Source organism: Bos mutus, chromosome X (assembly GCF_027580195.1).
Source record: "Bos mutus isolate GX-2022 chromosome X, NWIPB_WYAK_1.1, whole genome shotgun sequence".
Taxonomy (NCBI): domain Eukaryota; kingdom Metazoa; phylum Chordata; class Mammalia; order Artiodactyla; family Bovidae; genus Bos; species Bos mutus.
In genome coordinates, this window is record NC_091646.1 from 115760964 (window position 1) to 115781311 (window position 20348).

At 39.7% G+C, this 20348-nt stretch overlaps 1 protein-coding gene across 3 annotated transcripts in view; it reads left to right on the forward strand.

Annotated features, from left to right (window-relative positions):
• The window catches only part of CTPS2 (CTP synthase 2), a 110115-nt gene that overhangs the window by 552 nt on the left and 89215 nt on the right, over positions 1-20348 (forward strand). For all 3 annotated transcript variants that reach the window (XM_070365470.1, XM_005888710.3, XM_070365471.1), the window contains exons 2-4: positions 5483-5687; positions 11387-11557; positions 16081-16181. In XM_070365470.1, the coding sequence (XP_070221571.1) occupies positions 5522-5687; positions 11387-11557; positions 16081-16181 (438 nt within the window). In that variant the 5' untranslated portion in view covers positions 5483-5521. The remainder of the gene's footprint in view (positions 1-5482; positions 5688-11386; positions 11558-16080; positions 16182-20348) is intronic.

Sequence of the window (20348 nt, forward strand, 5' to 3'; positions counted from 1 at the left end):
CGGGGCCTCCGCGCCGGGGCCGCCCGCCTGCCCGCGCCCCGGGCCCGGCGCGCACGTGAGGCCGAGCGCCTTTGTCCCCTCCGAGGGCGGCCGCCGCGCGCGTCCCTGCACCCCGCGCGCTCTGCCCGCGGGCCGACAGCGGCCGGGCGGGGCCGGGGCCCTGGGAGCCCGCCCTGGGGCGGCCAGCGGCCCTGGCTCCGGAGCGCCGCGTCCCCAGGCGGCGCTTCTGCGCGCGCCTGGCCTCGGAATCGGGCGCCGGGGCCCGCAGCGTCCCCAGCCCGGTTTCTCCCGGGCCCCGGGAGCCCCGAGATGGCGTTGGAGGAAGTGCAGCCCAGCGCCGAGGGAGAGGGCCTTTCTGTCTCCTCCTCCGCCCCGCGACTCTCGTTTCCCGGTTCCTAGCTGGTTAGGGCGCGCTGAGCCCGAGTCGGCTGCTGCTACAACATAGCTTTCTTTCTTCAACAGTTTCTTCACATATGATGTCTAATTTGCATTCAATAAAATGCCCTCATTTTAAGCGTGCCGATAAGGGATTTTGACAAATTATACACCCGCGTAACCACTACCCAAACGTAGACCTAGATCATTTCCATCACTCCAGAAAGTTCCCTCGTGCTCTTCTCCAGTCAATCCACAACTGCCCTCACCCCTTGATTTTCATCAGAGCTTAGTGTTGCCGGTTCTAGAATTTCCATAAAGTGGGCTAATTCAGTAAGTATTCTTTTGTTTTTGACTGCTTTCTAAATGGCCGTCATGGAGAAGGTGTCTCTTGTTGCCTCTGACTTTTTTTTTTCCCAGTTGCTCTAGTCCTGAGCTGTCCAGTGCGGTAGCTACTCACAGCATGTGACTCTTTAGAGTAGGAAATGTGGCAAGTGTGTGAACTGAGATGTGCTTTAAGTAGACACACCTAGTTTTGAAAGACAGTAGCAAAAAAAAAAAAAAAAAAAGTAAATTATCTCACCAAAATATTCTTAAATTGATTATGTGTTGAATGATAGTATTTTGGATACATTGGGTTAAATAAGATATTATTAAAATGACCTTAATCTGTTTCTTTTTATTTTTTTAATATGGCCACTGGAAAATTTAAAATTACACAAACGTTATGTTTTTATTGGATAGCGGACAGCTCTACACACCCCTATTTTACAGTTGGTTCTGCTCACTGCCTGTGAGTCAATGTAAATAATGTAATTCACAAGAGTAAAAAAGTCTTGATTCTAGAAGGAGCGTGAAGAATCTGCTTTTTCTACTGTTTTAAATTTTGCTTCAGACTTACTTGTTTGCTTAAAAGAGATGGAAAGGACTAGGTGTCTCCTTTATATTAAGTTATATTTTCTATTTTTAAGTTACGTTTTCAAAAAGAACTTTGCAAAATATCTGATGTGCTTAAAAAGTTATCTTGTGCTTTTGAAAATGTGGAAAACTGATACTTTCCTGCAACCCAACCACCTAAATATATTAAAATGTAGCATTTTAGTGTGACTTGAGCAGCCTTAATTTTAAAAAGCAGTTGAGATAATATAATGTCTTATATAATAGATAATATAATGCTTATAAGTATATTTTACATGAAATATTCTTAGGCTTTCTGACAACCACATAATGTACCTTCTCATGAATACTCTTCCGTTTTTATGGCATTTTTCCATGTTGCTAACTTTTTATAAATGAGAAGTCATTTTAATAGTGTGACAGTGCAGGAATAAGTGCTGCTTATTTGCCCCTTCATCCCACAGGAAAGGTGAAAACCAGGAGGGCAGGAACCTTGATTTTATATTCACCCCCATACACACAGCATCTGGGAACACATCAAGCATGTAATTGTCCTTGAGGAGGAAAATTTTCTTCTGTCCTTCTAAGTTCTTCTGACTAACTTAAGAATTAAATTGACATGAGACAGATTCATAGGAGAAAATTTTTAAAAAGTTTAATAATTCTTGAGAGAGACTCAGGAAAACTGAGTCACTTGCCAAAAGGGTTGAAACCCTCACCTTTCTTAGTATCTTCAGCTCAAGATGAAAGAGGATGTTGGAGGTAGTGTTTTGGGACTTGAAGAGGGAAGAAGGCAATTAATTTGGAGACAGAAAGGCAAATATTTCCCTAAACAAATGTGTGCTTGGCCAGGCAGAGACAGTGGTACCCAGAGTAGATTCTGATCGCTAAGAGCTTCTGACACTACATCTAGCTCATAGTCTCGGAAAATATTGGGTTGATCAGAAAGTTCGTTTGGGTTTTTCCATCAAATGTTATAGAAAAACCTGAAGGAATTTTTTTTGCCAACCCATATGTCTGGTAATAGCTCTATTCTGGGAACAAGTTCTTTATCTAAATTCCTTAGGCGGCAAGGCGGTGGGGGGAGGGGACAGTAAAAAAGAAAGACTTACTGAGTCCTTGTTTCTTAAAAATAATCAAACGAAATTAATCCTCATGCCAAAGAGGCACATTTTGGGGTGGAAGATTTTCCTCCCCTACCTAACAGATTTTCAGTAAACATTTGTTAGCTGACTGAATCAGTGCGTAGGTGGCTCTGAAAAATAAGAGCCAACCTTCATTCAGCACTTAGGCGCTCTCTTTGGAAATGCCTACACAACTCTATAAGGCAGGCGCTGGTATTATTTCTGTGTACTGCCCAGATGGAGAAAATCAAAGTTTGCAAAAGTTGGAGAAGGTGCCCAGGGTCATAGCTATGAGTGACAGAGTCAGCACTTGAACTCGGGCTGTCTGACTCTAGAGGAGGGGCATTGATCAAAATAGAAAAAAATCAACAGTGGGATAAGTACTGGAAGACTGTGATGAAATTCCCATTCTACCAACTACCTGGGCTAGTAGGAGTGGTAAGAGGAAGATTTAGATACATTTTGGATCCATAGAAGGAGCATTCTGTGTTTGGACTGAGAAGCTTGTAGGCTAAATCTAGCTCAGGTTGAGTGGGTGGATGGCCAGGTGGCTAGTAAAGAGGAACGATGACATTGAATGTGATCAACTGTAGTGTGTAGAGAAAGGCAGGCCCAGAGACTTATGGAAGCTATTTGGGATGGGACTTGTATATTTTGGATGACTTCAGTCTACTCACCCTGGTGGTGATCAAAAAGAACTCACAGCTCTGAGGTGAGCTAACTCTACATCTCTTAAGTTAAGCTAGTTTGTTTTGCAAGTAGAGGAAACTACAAACTCAGAATGGTCATTTCATTGGGGACGACAGACATAGGATAAGCAGGGAACTGAAATTATTCCTACCTGATTGCACTTACACTTAATTTCCAGGTATTTAAAAAAATTGTGAGTTGCAATAGAAAGTGGGATTTATAGCTATTAGTTTTTGTTAGTGACTGTCTTTTCTTATACTTGCAATTTCTAATTATTTTGAATTTTTAAATTTTAATTAATTTATTTTAAAATTTTATGACTGGCAATTTTATATTAATAGTTCACTCTGTTGGCAGTTGGCCTGCCCAGGACTATAAGGCTCACCTTCATGCGCATGGTGAAATGCACAGGCGCACAGCCCCTGGCGATGCTCAAGAGAAAAGCAATAGTACTCAGAGTAGAGAAAACCAAGTAGCTCATGGACTCCCTGTCTGCCTTTAAAACAAAAGGGTTTGGATCAGACAGCAGCGGCAAAGTCAAATAAAATTTCTTTATGACGTAATATTTTCTTTTTTCTCCTGCTTGAATATTTCTATATGATGAAATAGATGGGTAAGGAACAGATTCAGTGTCCCACATGCTTAGTTAAGGAGGATACATTTATTATTAATTGATAGTGACATTAGGAGCTAACTTTTGGTGCTGGAGAAGACTCCTGAAAGTCCCTTGGACAGCAAGGAGACCAAACCAGTCAATCTTAAGGGAAATCAGCCCTGAATACTCATTGGAAGGACTGATGCTGAAGCTGAAGCTCCAATATTTTGGTCATCTGATGCGAACAGTTGACTCATTGGAAAAGTCCTTGATGAATGATTGAGGGCAGAAGGAGAAGAGGGTGTCAGAGGATGAGATGGCTGGATGGCCTCACTGATACAATGGACATGAACTTGGGTAAACTTAAGAAGATGGTGAGGGACAGGGAGGCCTGGCATGCTGCTGGGTGACTGAACAACAACAACAATATGTTAATATAGGAGTTGATTTGACCCCCTCTAAGCCAGATATCAGCAAACATTTTCCATGAAAGATAATAAATATTTCAGGTTTTATGGGCCAGAGGCCTCTGTTTTCCCAGCTCCTCAACTCTGCCATTGTAGCCAGAAAGGCACCCTAGACAGTATGTAGATGATGGGTGTGGCTGCGTGTTAATGAAACTTGATTTGTGGACACTGAAGTTAGAGTTTCATATAATTTTTTTGTTCCATTTAATTTTAATGTGTCATGCAATATTCTTTTGATCATTTCTCAGTCATTTAAAATGTAAAAACAGTCTTAGTTTGGGGACCGTACAAAAATAGACAGTGGGCCAGGTGTGACCTGTGGGCCCTGGTTTCTTGACCTCTGACTTATACCTTAGCTCATTTAATCCTCACAACCACCTGCAAGATTTTGTAAAATGTTGGCATATTTGAATATTGATTTTAAAAATAGACTATTTTTTAAAGCAATTTTAGGTTCACAGCAAAACTGACCAGAAAGTACTGAGTTCCCATATACCTCCTGTCCCGTACCCACAGTGTTCCCTGTTGTCAACATCCTGAACCAGAGAGGAACATTCGTTAATCAGTGAACCTACACATCATTACCATTCCAAGTCTACAGGTTTCATTAGAATTCACTCTTGGCGTTACACATTCTCTGAGTTTGGACAAATATATAATGGCCTGTATCCACCATTATAGTATCATACAGAATAGTTGCACTGCCCTAGCAAAACACTCTGTACTCCTCCTATTCACCCTTCCCCAATAACCCCTGAAAACCACTCATCTTTTTAGTGTCTTCATAGTTTTGACTTTTCCAGAATGTCATATAGTTGGAATCGTACAGTATGTAGCCTTTTCAGAGTGACTTCTTTCAATTAGTAACATGCATTAAGTTTCCTTCGTGTCTTTTTGTGGATTGATAGCTCATTTCTTTTTAGTGCTGAATAATATTCCAAACGAATGGTACTTTTTATTTCATTTCATAGATGAAGAAACAGGTACAGGTTGTACAGATCTGACTACAGAGCCTGATCTCTTAAACATTTTACTATGCCTCTGAATCTTAGAGAATTTTGGCTTCTTATGATGAAGTTTGTCACATGAAAGTTGGGGTAAATGTAACATCAGGGTAATGAAGCCAGACATTTTGCTTGCAGAAAGTATCCACAGCTTCCTGAATATCGACATGAAAGAAAAACCTAGACGATTTTTGTTCCAAATACTTTGTTCCAAATGCTTAGATAGAAAAGGTGCTGTGGGCTTTTGAAATTTTGGTTCAACACACTCTCTGCTTTACTGGTTTAAGAACATGTTTCTCTTCCCTGACCATTAATTTTATTACCTTTCAGATTATACCTGGGTCCTGGCACCCAGCCACTCCTCTGCCAATGAAGTACATCTTGGTCACTGGTGGGGTCATCTCGGGCATCGGTAAAGGGATCATTGCCAGCAGTATTGGGACGATTCTAAAATCATGTGGACTCCGAGTGACTGCCATCAAAATTGACCCCTATATAAACATCGATGCAGGCACTTTTTCACCTTATGAGCACGGTATGAGGGAGAACACCCCTGCCACCCCATAAAGCACTGGGTCGAATTGCAGTTCTTTCTTGTATCTGGGTAATTTTAAGATAGCATTCCAGAAGTAGAGTTGCTGGATCATTATGGATCTGTGAAGGTTCTCATGGTTATTGATACATTTTTAAGATTGCTGATGACATTCTAAATTAGTCCACACTTTTGGAAAGCAGTATGTGAGGATACCATTCTCACTGTACCTTTTGTAGTGTGGATTATTGTTATTTTTTTATCATAAGGATAATATATTTCTCAACATCTCATTGTTAAGAAAAAAAATCAGACAATATAGACTATATTGACAGTATAGAATGACCTAAAGAAAATAAAAATCATCCATTTCCCACCACTTGGAATAATTATTATTAATGTTGAAAATTTTATGTATATACTCATTATTTTTATTTATTTATTGGCCACACTGCACAGCTTGCAGAATCTTATTTCCCTGACCAGGGATTGAACCTGTACCCCTGCACTGGAAGTATGGAGTTCTAACCACTGCACTGTCAGGGAATTCTCTATACTAATTATTTTTAAAAAGGCACAAGGCCTTACATACTTTCCTTTTAAACTTTTCACATACAAGCAAGAAAGTGTATAAATCATATGTATACCACTTGATGAAATGAACATACTGTGTTGCTGCTGCTGCTGCTGCTGCTGCTAAGTCGCTTCAGTTGTGTCCGACTCTGTGCGACCCCATAGACGGAAGCCCACCAGGCTTCTCTGTTCATGGGATTCTCCAGGCAAGAACACGAGTGGGTCGCCATTTCCTTCTCCAATGCATGAAAGTGGAAAGTGAAAGTGAAGTCGCTCAGTCGTGTCTGACTCTTAGCGACCCCATGGACTGCAGCCTACCAGGCTCCTCCATCCATGGGATTTTCCGGGCAACAGTACTGGAGTGGGGTGCCATTGCCTTCTCCAACATACTGTGTTAACAGCCCCCAAATCAAAAAACAGAAACCCCCTTTATGTTCTTTCCAGTTTCTCCCCATCTGAAATGACCAGGGTAACCATTATCCTGTCTTCTAACATCATAGATCAGTTGGCTTATTTTTGAACATTAAATGATCTGAATCTTACAGTCAGACTAGTTTTTAAATTGAAGTATACTTGACTTACAGTTTTTCAGATGTACATCAAAGTGATTCAGTTACACATTATGGTGGTGGCTTGGTGGTTTAGTCACTAAATCATGTCTGAATGTTTTGACCCCATGGACTGTAGTGCACCGGGCTCCTCTATCCATGGGATTTCCCAGGCAAGAATACTGGAGTGGGTTGCCATTCCCTTTGTGTGTATATATATATACACACACTTTTTCAGAATCTTTTCCAGTATAGGTTATTACAAGATATTGAATATAGTTTCCTGTGCTATACAGTAGATCTTTGTTGCTTATTTTATATACAGTAGTGTGTACCTGTTAATCCTGAAGACATTTTAATAAATTCTATACTTCTAAAGGTTGCACAGAATCTGCACAATAATAGGAAATCCTTTCCAATTTATTGATATTATAAGCAACACTGTGACAAGAAACTTAAACAGTTTTTTTAACATAAATGTCTAAATACAAAATTTCTGATTTGGTGGGTAGATATGTTTTTCAGGTTTTTTAGTTTGCTTTATACCTTTGCTGAATACTATTCTTTTTAAACTTTACTAACCTGAGAGTAAATGAAAAACCAAAAAAGAGTATCTCATTATGTTAATTTAGATTTCTTTGATTTTCATTTTGTTGGTGAAATGGCTTATTCGAGTCTATGGTAAATCATATATTTATTGACTTCCTTCTGTGAGTAAACTTCCACGCCCCACTGACTTTGACCTTTGGCCGCATAGGGTAATGAACTCTTCCTGGTTTGTTTGGAACTTTCCTGTTTTTGAAATTGAAAGTCTTGAAATTGAAAGTCTTGAATCCTGGGAATACTTTTACTCCTGGGCAAACCAGAGAGGTCGGTCACCTTATTTGGCCATGTGATTTGTTTTGCTCTGTAGGGTTTTAGTGAATATGACATATGTTTTGTTGAAGCATAGGCGATGGCATAATTTCACTCAGTCCATCTTGTGTTTCTGCCCTCTGCTGTTCAAGCTGCCTGCCCCATAGAGAGATTTCTCCTTCAACCCGAGTCCTGGAATAAGAAGACATGGGGTAGACTCACAACTGACCCACATCCCCTATGTCACATGAGGGAGAAATCAATAGATGTTTTATAAGTTGCTGAGATGTTAAGGTTGTTTGGTAGGCAGCAAAATTGACTAACGCCATGTGTTATGACAATTTTCCTTTGGATCTTTAAAAACGATTTTCAAAAATACTTTGTGCAGAGTATATTAACATATACTTACCACATGAATATATTTCTACCCTGTTTTCAGTTTGTCTTAATATTACCTCTGTTTGCTGCTGATAAATTTCATTTTACTGTTTATGTAACTAAATATATCCACTGTTTCCTTTATGGTTTCTGCCTTTGATGTCACCTGTTAGCTTCACTGACCCAGAAATATTTAAATATCTGTATTTTCTTCTGGCATTTTTAGAGTTTCATTTGCTTTTACTTTATTTTTTTTCTTCCAGTTTTATTGACATACAGCACTTATACCTATATACGCTTAAGGTATATAGCATAATTATTTGATTTATATATATCATGAAATGATTATCACAATAAGTTTAGTGAATATCCATGATCTCATACAGATGCAAGCTTAAAGAAATAGTGAAAAATTGTTTCCCTTGTGATGAAAACTCTTAGGATTTATGCTCTAAAAACTCTCATATAGAACGTAGAGTGGTGTTAATTATATTTATCATGTTTTACATTTATATCTCTAATACTTATTTATATTATAACTGGAAGTTTGTACCTTTTGATTGCCTTCACCAATTCCACAAAGTCCTACCCCTGCTTCTGGGAACTACAAATCTTATCTCTTTTTCTATGAGTTTGCTTTTGAAGTATAATTGACTTATAACACTATGTTCCTGGTGTACAACATAGTGATTTGATGTTTTTATACATTTCAAGGGCTTTCTAGGTGGCACTAGTGGTAAAGAACCTGCCTGCCAATGCAGGAGACATAAGAGACGCGGGTTCGATCCCTAGGTTAGGAAGATCCCCTGTAGAAGGAAATGGCAACCCATTCCAGTACTCTTGCCTGGAGAATCCCATGGACAGAAGAGCCTGGCAGGCTATAGTCCATGGGGTCACACAGAGTTGGACACAACTGAAGCACCTTAGCACGCAACACTCATAGATTTCAAAATGATCACCACCATTTGCTTTTACTTTAATATTGTTAATACATCTGGAATTTTATTTGATGAAAGATGAAGATGAGGTTAGTAACTATTCCTAATCACAGTTATCAAAGATTTAATCCTTTCTCCATTGATTTGAAATACCACCTTTTAATATACACTAAATTTCTCTCTTATTATTCTGTTCTGTTCAGATCTCTTTGTTTATCCCTGCCCACCATATTATCTGGAGTAGGAAATGGCAACCCACTCCAGTATTCTTGCCTGGGAAATTCCATGGACAGAGGAGCGTGGTGGGCTACTGTCCATGAAGTTGCAAAGAGTTGGACACAACTGAGCATGCACACACACACATACACACACACACCATTTTAATAGCTATAGCTTTTTATTATCAAGTAGGTCAGAACTTTCCCCATTATGCCTTTTCTCCTTTTTTTTTTAACCTCAAAATGTTAGTTGTCTTTAAGACTAACTTCAGAGACCTTTTATCAAACTTGCCCTTTAAATTTATGAATTAATTTGGGGAAGAATTAAACACTGAAATTATTGACTGGCCTATTCAGGAACTTTATAAGTGGCTTTCATTCTGTTCATACCTGCTTTTATGTCTCTGAAGTAAAATTTTGAACTTTTCTTCTTATTGGTCCTATACATTTCTTGAAGTTTATTTCTGTGTATTTTACCTACTTTGATTTGTAATGATATCTTTTTTTTGGTCTTATATGAAATTCCTTTATGTAATAGGGACCTTTTGGGTGTATTTTGGTTTTGTGTAGAATTTGTTTGTGCTATCTTATTTCATATTTGTATATATTGAAATATATAAATATTTCAATCTTATATAAATATTTCAATACATATATATTTCAATCTTCCTGTACTCATTGTTATTTATAAGGGTTTTTATTTTTATTTACTTTTTTTGTGTGTTTTATTTTGGTAATCACACATGTTTTTCTTCCAAATTAAGTTTCACTGTCACGTTAAAAAACCCATTGGAATTTTTATTATAATTCCATTAAATTAAAAAAAAAAGCTTTTTGAAGACATGATCTACAGCTTTTTTCTTCTGTGTGCATGCTAAGTTGCTTCAATCATGTCTGACTTTTTGTGACCCTATGAACTGTAACCCTCCAGGCTCCTCTGTCCATGGGATTCTCCAGGCAGGAATACCGGAGTAGGTTGCCATTTCCTCCTCCAGGGGATGTTCCCAACTCAGGGATCGAACCTGCGTCTTTTATGTCTCCTGCATTGGCAGTTGGGTTCTTTACCACTAGTGCCACTTGGGAAGCCCTTCTTTTTTCCTAGGAACATAATAGATACTACTTTTAAAATTTAAGAATCTAAAATTTCAAGACCTTTGCTGTATACCTGGATTATTATCAAACTGGACTTGGCCTGAATTAACTAAGAGATTTCAGAGATCTTCCCCTATTTGTCAGAAGTTAAAATGATGAAAGTACAAAGACTTTCCCATAGATCGGTGATTCTTGATAAATATTGGAAAGTAGAATTTGAACTAGAAATGGAATTTGGGAAATACAAAATATTGGAGTTTCATTATTTTGTTGTTTTGTCTTTAAAATTAGAGATCTTTCCGATCCCACTGGTACCTTATGAGAAATACATAAATGAGAGTATAAAAGGCTTCAAATTAGGTTCAGAAGCTAGCCCACCTTCCTTTTTTTTTTTTTTATGCTGTGAACATCTAGCAATAGAAGTAAATGATAGAATTTTATTAATCAGGGAGAGGTTCATTTCTGACAAGGTGGCATTAGGACATTGTCCTCCAAATTGATGCCCTTAGTAACACTGGAGACCCAGATGCATAACCAGTAGTCACCACAGGTGCCCGTAGTGTGATTAAGTCTTCATCTATATCCTTCTCGACGGTGCTGTTGTGCAGGTGGTGGCTTATTGCTCACTTTCTTTTTGGACTCAGTTTCACCAAGTCACCCCGTGGGCTAATGGAGGCTCTGCTTTTCATCCACTGTCTGTTTAATAGTGTCTTTATCCAAGATGGGAGTCAATGAAAATTTTCTTATGCCAATTTCAGAGTCTAGGATACCGATGCTTCAAAGTCAGTTGCTATTTGTTTTTAAAACTGCTGTTTGAAAGTCCCTTTCTCATATGGTATATGATGAGTTTGGAAAAGCTAAATCTTGAAGACAGAATTTCAGTAAGCATTTAAAAACTACCATTATAGAATACTAGAATTTTTCTAATGCATTATCATGGGTAGATTAGAATTACTCAATTTTCCAATTAAAATAAGGAAATAGTGATAGACTATGGCTTATAAATGTCTTTTACAAGCTTTTTAATATATTGTGTTCATCTTTGGAAAATAATCTACTGGAAGCAAATTTTTAATTTTTACATTGCCTTTTTATCCCAGGTGAAGTGTTTGTCTTAAACGATGGTGGAGAAGTTGATTTAGACCTTGGAAATTATGAAAGGTTCTTGGATATTAATCTTTATAAAGACAACAACATCACTACTGGGAAGATATATCAACATGTGATCAATAAAGAGAGGCGTGGCGATTACCTGGGGAAAACAGTACAAGGTATTATATTCCACAAACACTAGAGGGCCCTGTTGGCTGAGCACTCTCTGCTTAAAATAGACCTAAAGATGAGGAGGTCCCTGTGCTTTATAAGCTTCAGTCCTTCTCAAATCCCTCTGTTCTTTTCTTTCCTTCTTTTTCCCCACCTCCAATTTTATTGAGATATAATTGACGTACAGCACTGTATAAGTTTAGGGTGTATAGTGTAATGATTTGACATCATACAATGGTGACCACAATAACTTTAGTGAATATCCGTCATCTCATATAGATGCAAAATTAAAGAAATAGACAAAAATTGTTTCCCTTGTGATGAAAGCTCTTAGGATTTACTCTTTTAATTTATATAACTTAGAACCATGTTAATTATTAATATATATAATTAATATTGGAGAAGGAAATGGCAACCCACTCCAGTTCTTGCCTGGAGAATCCCAGGGATGGGGGAGCCTGGTGGGCTGCCGTTTCTGGGGTCGCACAGAGTCGGACACGACTGAAGCGATTTAGCATAATTAATATATTTATCATGCTGTACAATACATCCCTAGTACTTATTACTGGAATTTTGTACCTTTTATCTGCTTTCATTGGCTCAAGTGGTAAAGAATCTGCTTGCAGTTCAGGAGACATGGGAGATGCCGGTTCAATCCTTGGGTCAGGAAGATTCCCTGGAGAAGGAAATGGCAACCCACTCCAGTATTCTTGCCTGGAAAATCCCATGAACAGATGAGCCTAGTGGGCTACAGTCCATGGGGTCACAAAGAATCGAAATGACTGAGCACACACTCATACATCCATTCCCCTGACCCATAACCACAAATCTGATATATTTTTTCCCGTTTGTTTTTTAAGTATAACTAACCTACAACTAACCTATGGGGCTTCCCTGATGACTCAGATGGTAAAGAATCCACCTGCAATGTGGGAGACCTGGGTTTGATGTCTGGGTTGGGACGATCCCCTGGAGGAGGGCATGGCAACCCACTCCAGTATTCTTGCCTGGGAAATCCCATGGACAGAGGAGCCTGGGAGGCTACAATCCATGGTGTTGCAAAGAGCTGGACATGACTGAGCAACTTCACAACCTACAACACTATGTTAGTTCCTGTTATACAGCATAGTGATTTGGTATTTCTATACATTTGAAAATGATCACTACGGTGTCTATTACCATGTCACCATGCAAACTTCAAGTTTATCCTCCATGTTCCTGATTGTATTTTCATCAGTCTTTTCTTTGTTACTAATGTCATTGTTTCCTTTAGCCCCCTTTTCTGCCCTCTTTATCTTTCTCTCTTTAGCTTTTATTTATGAAATCCATAGGGAATCTTCATCACATATCTGATTGGGTGTAGATCTGAGTCAATTTTTGTCCTTAATATGTTCTTTTTCTACTTTTTTCTTGAATCTTTGCATTGATGATGATTACTTCCTTTTGAAGAATAGCAGTAGGAAGGAACATAGGATTGAACAGGAGGGCAACATGATGACTTTTTTCACCAACCTTTTCCATTGGTCACATGTTTCTGTCAGGTTGGTTTACTTCTACGAAATATCAGATTGATTCTAGTGGAAACAGATAGTTCTTTTATTAAGCAGACACTCCCAAGACATGGGAGCAGACCAGCGGCAAAGGGGTGGTAACAACTCCCACTTGGCTTCCCTTTTTATACTCCCTGTCTCCCCTTGATTCTGTCCTATGCAAAATAGGGCTTGTACCCACCACCAATCAGGAAAGGGAATGCAAATTGGCATACACACAAGGCTGATTGACAGTTGCAGGTTACATAATAACAGGCTGTATTGTACATGTCCTTCCCATAATTCAGTCTGTTATAATCAGATGTATGTATGTATAGAATATTTATGAACCCTTAAAGCTGGCTACGGTTACTTGAGGACACAGCTGTGCATCAAGGGCGCATATGCTGGAGTTGGAGAAGCCACTGTGGTTATTTCTGTAGCATATTGTGAGCTCTCCTGGGTGTGTCTGGGTTGGTGTTTAGACATCAGCTTGCATCCTTTTCGGCTAGACCACCCCTCTTGCTCATGGCTAACTTCCTACCTAACAATTCTGATTATTCTCTTTTGTCCTCTGCAACCCTTACCCCTTGTATTCATAAGTTCCTATGTGGTAGGGAACAGGCTAGCAAAGTAATGCTCAAAATTCTTCAAGCCAGGCTTCAACAGTGTGTGAGCTATGAACTTCCAGATGTTCAAGCAGGATTTAGAAAAGGCAGAGGAACCAGAGAGCAAATTGCCAACATCCACTGAATCATCAAAAAAGCAAGAGTTCCAGAAAAACATCTACTTCTGCTTTATTGACTACGTCAAAGCCTTTGATTGTGTAGATCACAGCAAACTGTGGAAAATTCTTCAAGAGATGGGAATACCAGATCACCTTACCTGCCTCCTGAGAAATCTATATGCAGGTTAAGAAGCAACAGTTAGAACCAGGCATGGACCAATAGACTGGTTCCAAATTGGGAAAGGAGTATGTCAAGGCTGTATGTGGTCACCCTGCTTCTTATATGCAGAGTACATCATGTGAAATGCCGGGCTGGATGAAGCACAAGCTAGAATCAAGATTGCCAGGAGAAATAACAATAACCTCAGATATGCAGATGACACCACGCTTATAGCAGAAAGTGAAGAAGAACTAAAGAGCCTCGTGATGAAAGTGAAAGAGGAGAGTGAAAAAGCTAACTTAAAACTCAACAACATTCAGAAAACTAAGATTATGGCATTCAGTCCCATCACTTCATGGCAAATAGATGGGGAAACAGTGACAGACTTTATTTTGGGGGGCTCCAAAATCACTGCAGATGGTGATTGCAGCCATGAAATTAAAAGACGCTTGCTCCTTGGACGAAAAGCTATGACCAACCTAGACAGCATATTAGAAAGCAGAGACGTTACTTTGCCATCAAAGGTCCCTCTAGTCAAAGCTATGGTTTTTCCAGTAGTCATGTATGGATGTGAGAGTTGGACCATAAAGAAAGCTGAGCACCAAAGAATTGATGCTTTTGAACTGTGGTGTTGGAAAAGACTCTTGAAAGTTCCTTGGACTGCAAAGAGATCCAACCAGTCAATCTTTAAGGAAATCAGTCCTGAGTATTCATTGGAAGGACTGATGCTGAAGCTGAAACTCCAATACTTTGGTCACCTGATGCGAAGAACTGACTCATTGGAAAAGACCCTGATCCTGGGGAAGATTGAAGACAGGAAGAGAAGGGGGTGACAGAGGATGAGATGGTTGGATGGCATCACTGAGTGGATGGACATGAGTTTGAGCAAGTTCCAGGAGTTGGTGATGGACAGGGAAGCCTGGCCTGCTGCAGTCCTCGGGGTCGCAGAGTCGGAAATGACTGAGCGACTGGACTGAACTGAACTGAACTGCATGGTAGGGTTAAGATGCTAGTTTCCCACCCCGTTTAAATCACCTTCAGGTTGCAAAGCAGGTGAGAAGTAGATAAAGAAATTGGACAGATGGAGCTCAAAAGATCAGCTATGTTACTGCCGACACTGGATGGTGTGGCTTAGATCTCTATTGATGCAGCTGTGCTTTCTAATAGTTTTTCTCTATTGGGAAAACCCGAGGGAGGGAGAGTTTGCTGCCTCATACCAGTCACCTCCCCAAATTAGGGAAAGGGCAAGGTCCCAAACCTGGACCTGCAGTCTGAGTGCCTGTGCTGCCCACATGGAGGGAGAGCTGACTTACCCAGTCCTCACAGAAAGGTGTTGGGCTGGGCATGCTGCAATGGGTCGTTCCAAACGCACCAATCAGAGACGACTTCCTCCCGCCTGGAGTGAGGGGGAGGGGTGCCTGGGAGCCCCAAGGGCTGGTGGGGCAGGTGACTGACTTGACAGGCGCTTCTCCACGTCAGTTTCCCAGAGGCCACCATTTCTCCTTCTTACGTTGTATTAGGTTACTTAATTAGAAACAAAAACACTTTTTTTTTGCTTCTTTGGCTGAGACCAGCTGCTGCAGGCTTGCTCAGCACTTAGCCCGGAGCTTCGTGCTTGTGGAGATGCCACCTTTTAGCCTCTTCAGCTGACAGTAGCCGCTGCGGGCCTCTGGTCAGCCTGCAGGCCTCCTCTACAGCCTCTCAGTGACTCCTCCCCACTGGCTGGTGGGCTGCCCAGGGTTTGCAGGGCTGGGCCACTCTGCGTCCTTCTTCCCCTAGGAATTTGGCATTCAGCACCCTTAGCAGCCCTCCTTGCACAGTTTTTAGTTGGCATTTTAGATGTTTTCTAGTTGCTTCAAAGATGGCACTTCTGCTCTGTGTTTCTCTGGGGTTGGTGGATTTCAAAAGAGATGGCATAACATTAAATGACTAAATCTGTGTTGGGTCAGTAATATTAATTTCAGGAACATGGATAGTAACACTAGGACTGGAGCTTGTCTCATTTGCCAGGTGGCTTTCAGGTTATTTGGGAGGTTAACAGACACTAATACATTCATTTCTCATAACCGTGACACTGAAATACACTTTTGTGCTAATTATTACCTCTTTCTGCAGTTGTCCCTCACATTACTGATGCTGTCCAGGAGTGGGTTATGAATCAAGCCATGGTGCCTGTGGATGGTCATAAGGAAGAGCCCCAAATATGCGTTATTGAGGCAAGCATGGAACTTTATTTCTTTATAAGTTTGTATCCTTATGAGTTAAAAAAAAACTTTTTTTAATGTGGAACTACTGAGATTTTTATTTGTTAATTTTTTTGTCCGCACCCTGTGGACATGTGGGATCTTAGTTCCCCAACCATGGGTCAGACCTGCGCCCTCTGCCATGGAAGCAGGAAGTCTTAACCCTTAATGGTTGGACTGCCAGGGAAGTCCCTTCCTTATGGGTTTTTAAGCAGCTGATCTTCCTTCATTCAAGGAATGTGAATAGATGGTATCATGTATGCTGGACACCCAGCTAGGAGGTAGGATTATAGCATGGAGCAATATAGATGGTCTTTGCTCTTTTGGTCACAAGTCAGTGGGCAAGATTGGCTTAAACTGGATGAGTATTCCTGGGGTGGGCATGCACCAGTCTGTAAGTGGGGACCAAACAGTTGCAGAATGCATTCTACTCAGTGCTATTTGCAAAATGCTTTGAAAGTAAAGACGGAGTTAGGGAAGTCCAACTGTAGAGGTAATTTGGAGGTGAGAAGTGAGTATTAGCTGTTTAAAGAAAGAGCATAGTATTTTTACTTGCCACTTGTTCACTGCTTCCCTTCCTCTCAGTGTTCAGAATGAGAATAACATCCATGTACTCCTTATCTAAATGTCAGTTGATCTAACTGCCAGGCAGGAGAGGAGAATAATGAACAATTTTTGTATCTTAGAGGCAGACTGCCCAAGTTCAAATTTCTATCATGGCCCCCAAACAGTGTTTGGCTTAGTGGTTAAGAGTCTGGAGCCAGACTGCTTGGGTTCATAGCCCAGCTGGATCGCTTATCAGCATGGCACTGACACACACAAAAAACTGTGTCGTGAGGTGGAAGTGAGAAGGAGTGCTGGAGGCAGAGAGGGAGAGCACACTCTCATTTAACCCTGTGAGGGTCTATAGATACTGTTAGTAGCTGGCTGAAAAAGGAAGCAAAAGTATCTCAGGTTAGTAACCAGTAGAATTACCAGTTAGATTGGGATCTGGGGATAGGGGTACCAGAGAGCTGTATCCTCATCTGTCACAGCAGGAAGTACACCTACATCCTTTAGCTGTGGTAAGTCTCTTCAGTCATGTCCGACTATTTGCAACCCTATGGACCATAGCCCACCACGCTCCTGTGTCCATGGGATTTCCCAGGCAAGAATACTGGAGTGGGTAGCCGTGCCCTCCTGCGGGGGGATCTTCCCAACCCAGGGATCGAACCTGCATCTTTTATGTCTTCTGCATTGGCAGACGGGTTCTTTACCACCAGCCCCACCTGGGAAGTCCAAGAGGGTGTCTGAAATGGCTAAGTCAAGAAAGCTGAGCTGGATGAACTTTGGTTTAGAGATATGGAGGTCACCAGAAGAAATCCCAACAGAGAAGTTAAAGTACTTGTTTTGGGGAATCAAACTTGGGAGAGGGAAGAGTGGGGCAGGGAACTCTTGCTTTTTATTGTAAGTTCTGCTGTACGATTTGTTTCTTTAACCATGTGCATGCATTGTTTTAATTTTTGAAAAAGCACAAATTAATGCCAACTGGAAGGTGCCATTTAACAATATCAGTATCTTAAGATCAGTCCAAGATTGATTTTATTCAAGCCCAGCAGAGGGATGGACAAGCCCTCACTCCTTTGGTTTACACTGATTGTTTATTGCAGAGTACCACCTTGTCCAGTATGGTAGCCACTCACCACATGGGGCTGTTGAACACGTGAAAGCAGACCATTCAAACTGAGGTGTGCTGTGACTTTAAAATATAACTGGACTTCAAAGACTTAGTATTAAAAAAAAAAGAATGTAAAGCACCTAATAATTTTTAAAAAATTGGCAATATGTTGAAATGATAATATTTTGGATATACTCTGCTATATAAAATGTAGTGTTAAAATTAATTTCTCCAGTTTAATTTTGCTTTTCTAAATATGGCAACTAAAAACTTTAAAATTATGTACATAACTCACATTATATTTCTGTTGGACTGTGCTGGTCTAGTGCTTTCACTGATTTTTGCTGTTGTTCAAGCAACAGGAAAGAGAAAGGATCTTCCCAGAATTGGCCCCTGGGCTCAAAAGTAACGACCAAGTCTGAACATTTTTTATAACTTTTCTATTGATTTCTTTTCTCACTTTTAGGTTTTGATAGGTGAAGGAATAGCTTTTTCTTAATCCCAGGAAAAGTTCCAAATGGTCATGTATATGAATGTTTTTGCATTTTATTCCTTGATTCTGCTCTTATAAAATATATATATATGTTTTAAATAATAATAACAAAAAAGAGAAAAGGAAATGTATTTTTTAAAATGTAATTGAGCTGCTGCTGAACTTCACCAAAAAATATAAGCCCTATTTGGCCATGGGAGAAGTCTTCTTAACACTTCTTTTTCATCTTCTTAGCTTTTCTAGCTATTGTTTTTTTAGAATCCTCTTTGAACAAAGCTTTTATACTGTGCCAAGTTGTCCTCAGCAAAACCCCTTCTCTAATCAACCTTGTTTATATTTGCTTATTGGACACAAATCAGGTATCCTTTTGGGTTCATTTTAAGTTGTGCTCAACAATTGTGCTTGTGCACAATGTAAGATTTTTAAAAAGGACCACGAAAGCTGATTTTTAGTTTTAAACATGTAGAAGCTGTTGAAATGTCTCCAAAGCCTTTTTTTGGCAGATGAGCCCTCTGCTCCTTAGACCAGTGGAGCTGACAGACTTTATTCCTATCACTGCAGGTCATCCAAGCATGAGCCTGGAATAGTTTACACCTGACTTAAAGGAATAAAAGATTTCTTCTTTCCCCCCAAAAAGGCCTTCTTTACTTTTTTTTTTTTTTTTTTTAATTATAAAAGTTGTCTTAGGGGATTCCTGGTGGTCCAGTGGTTAAGACTCTGAGTTCCCAATGGAGGGAGCATGGGTTCGATCCCTGGTTGAGGAACTAAGATCCCACATGCTGTGTGTCCAATAAATAAAATAAAACAATTTTTTAAAAAGTTGTCTTAATCTTCTTGTATATATATATTTAATTTTATTGAAGTATAGTTGATTTACAATGTTGTGTTAATTTCTGCTGTACAGCAGATTCAGTTATACCTATGTAAGGACTCCTTTAGTTTTATTTTTACATTTTAATTAAAAATTTCTGCAGCTTTATTGAGATATAACTGACATATAACGTTGTATTCGTTTTAGGTATACAACATAATGATTTGATGTATGTATATATTGTGAATAGATGACCATAATAAATTTAGTCAACATCCATCAACTCACATAGTTAAACAAACTTTTTTTCTTGTGATGAGAATTTTTAAGATTTATTCTCTCAGCAACTTTCGGAGAAAGATTCCTTTCCTTAAAGGTGAAGTGGACATGGCACATCTCATAGATTTGCTTGCTGCTGCTTCAGTTTCGGCTTTGCATAGATCTTAAAATGTTGTTATGGGTGATATTTTCCCTGTTGTACTTGAAGAGAATTAACTTAGGACTGCTGCTGCTGCTGCTAAGTCACTTCAGTCGTGACTACTCTGGTAATCATACTGAAAGTTTCTTATCACAGTGAAGATAATGGTGAACCAAAGGAGAGGTAATGGTACTTTGCAAATTGGCAGAGAGAATGCAGTACCAGTATAGGCCATGTGGGGGCAAAAGCAGATAATCTTAACAGTTTTTGCTTCCTTTTCTGGATTCCCTGCTTATTCTCAGAATACCTCCCCCATCAAAAACCAGAAAATGGCTCTTTACAGTTTAAAGTGCAGACCTCTTTTTTTTTTTTTCCTATTTTTTCCCCATTAGCTTCTGATGCATTATAGTTAGAGAGCACTTACACCCCTCACCCTCCCCCTCCCCGCCAGTTTCCTGATTGCATGTTTTATTTCTCGGATTTTCATAATTAAGTTTGTCATTCACTTACAGAATGACCATATATTTCTATCTGTTCCATAGCCAGGAGACTTGAATTTTAATTTTGTTTTGTTATCTTAGTTAAAGTTAGTAAAGAATAATTTCTTCTATAACAATGAAATCCTTGTACATCTTAGTTTGATCCTGTTGTACTTATGGTAACAGGTACTAGAATGCTGTGACCTAGGGCTTTATATTAAATTTCGAGACCTTCTGTCCTGTCCTATTAATCTAAATTCTCAGCACTGCCTGCAGGGCTCT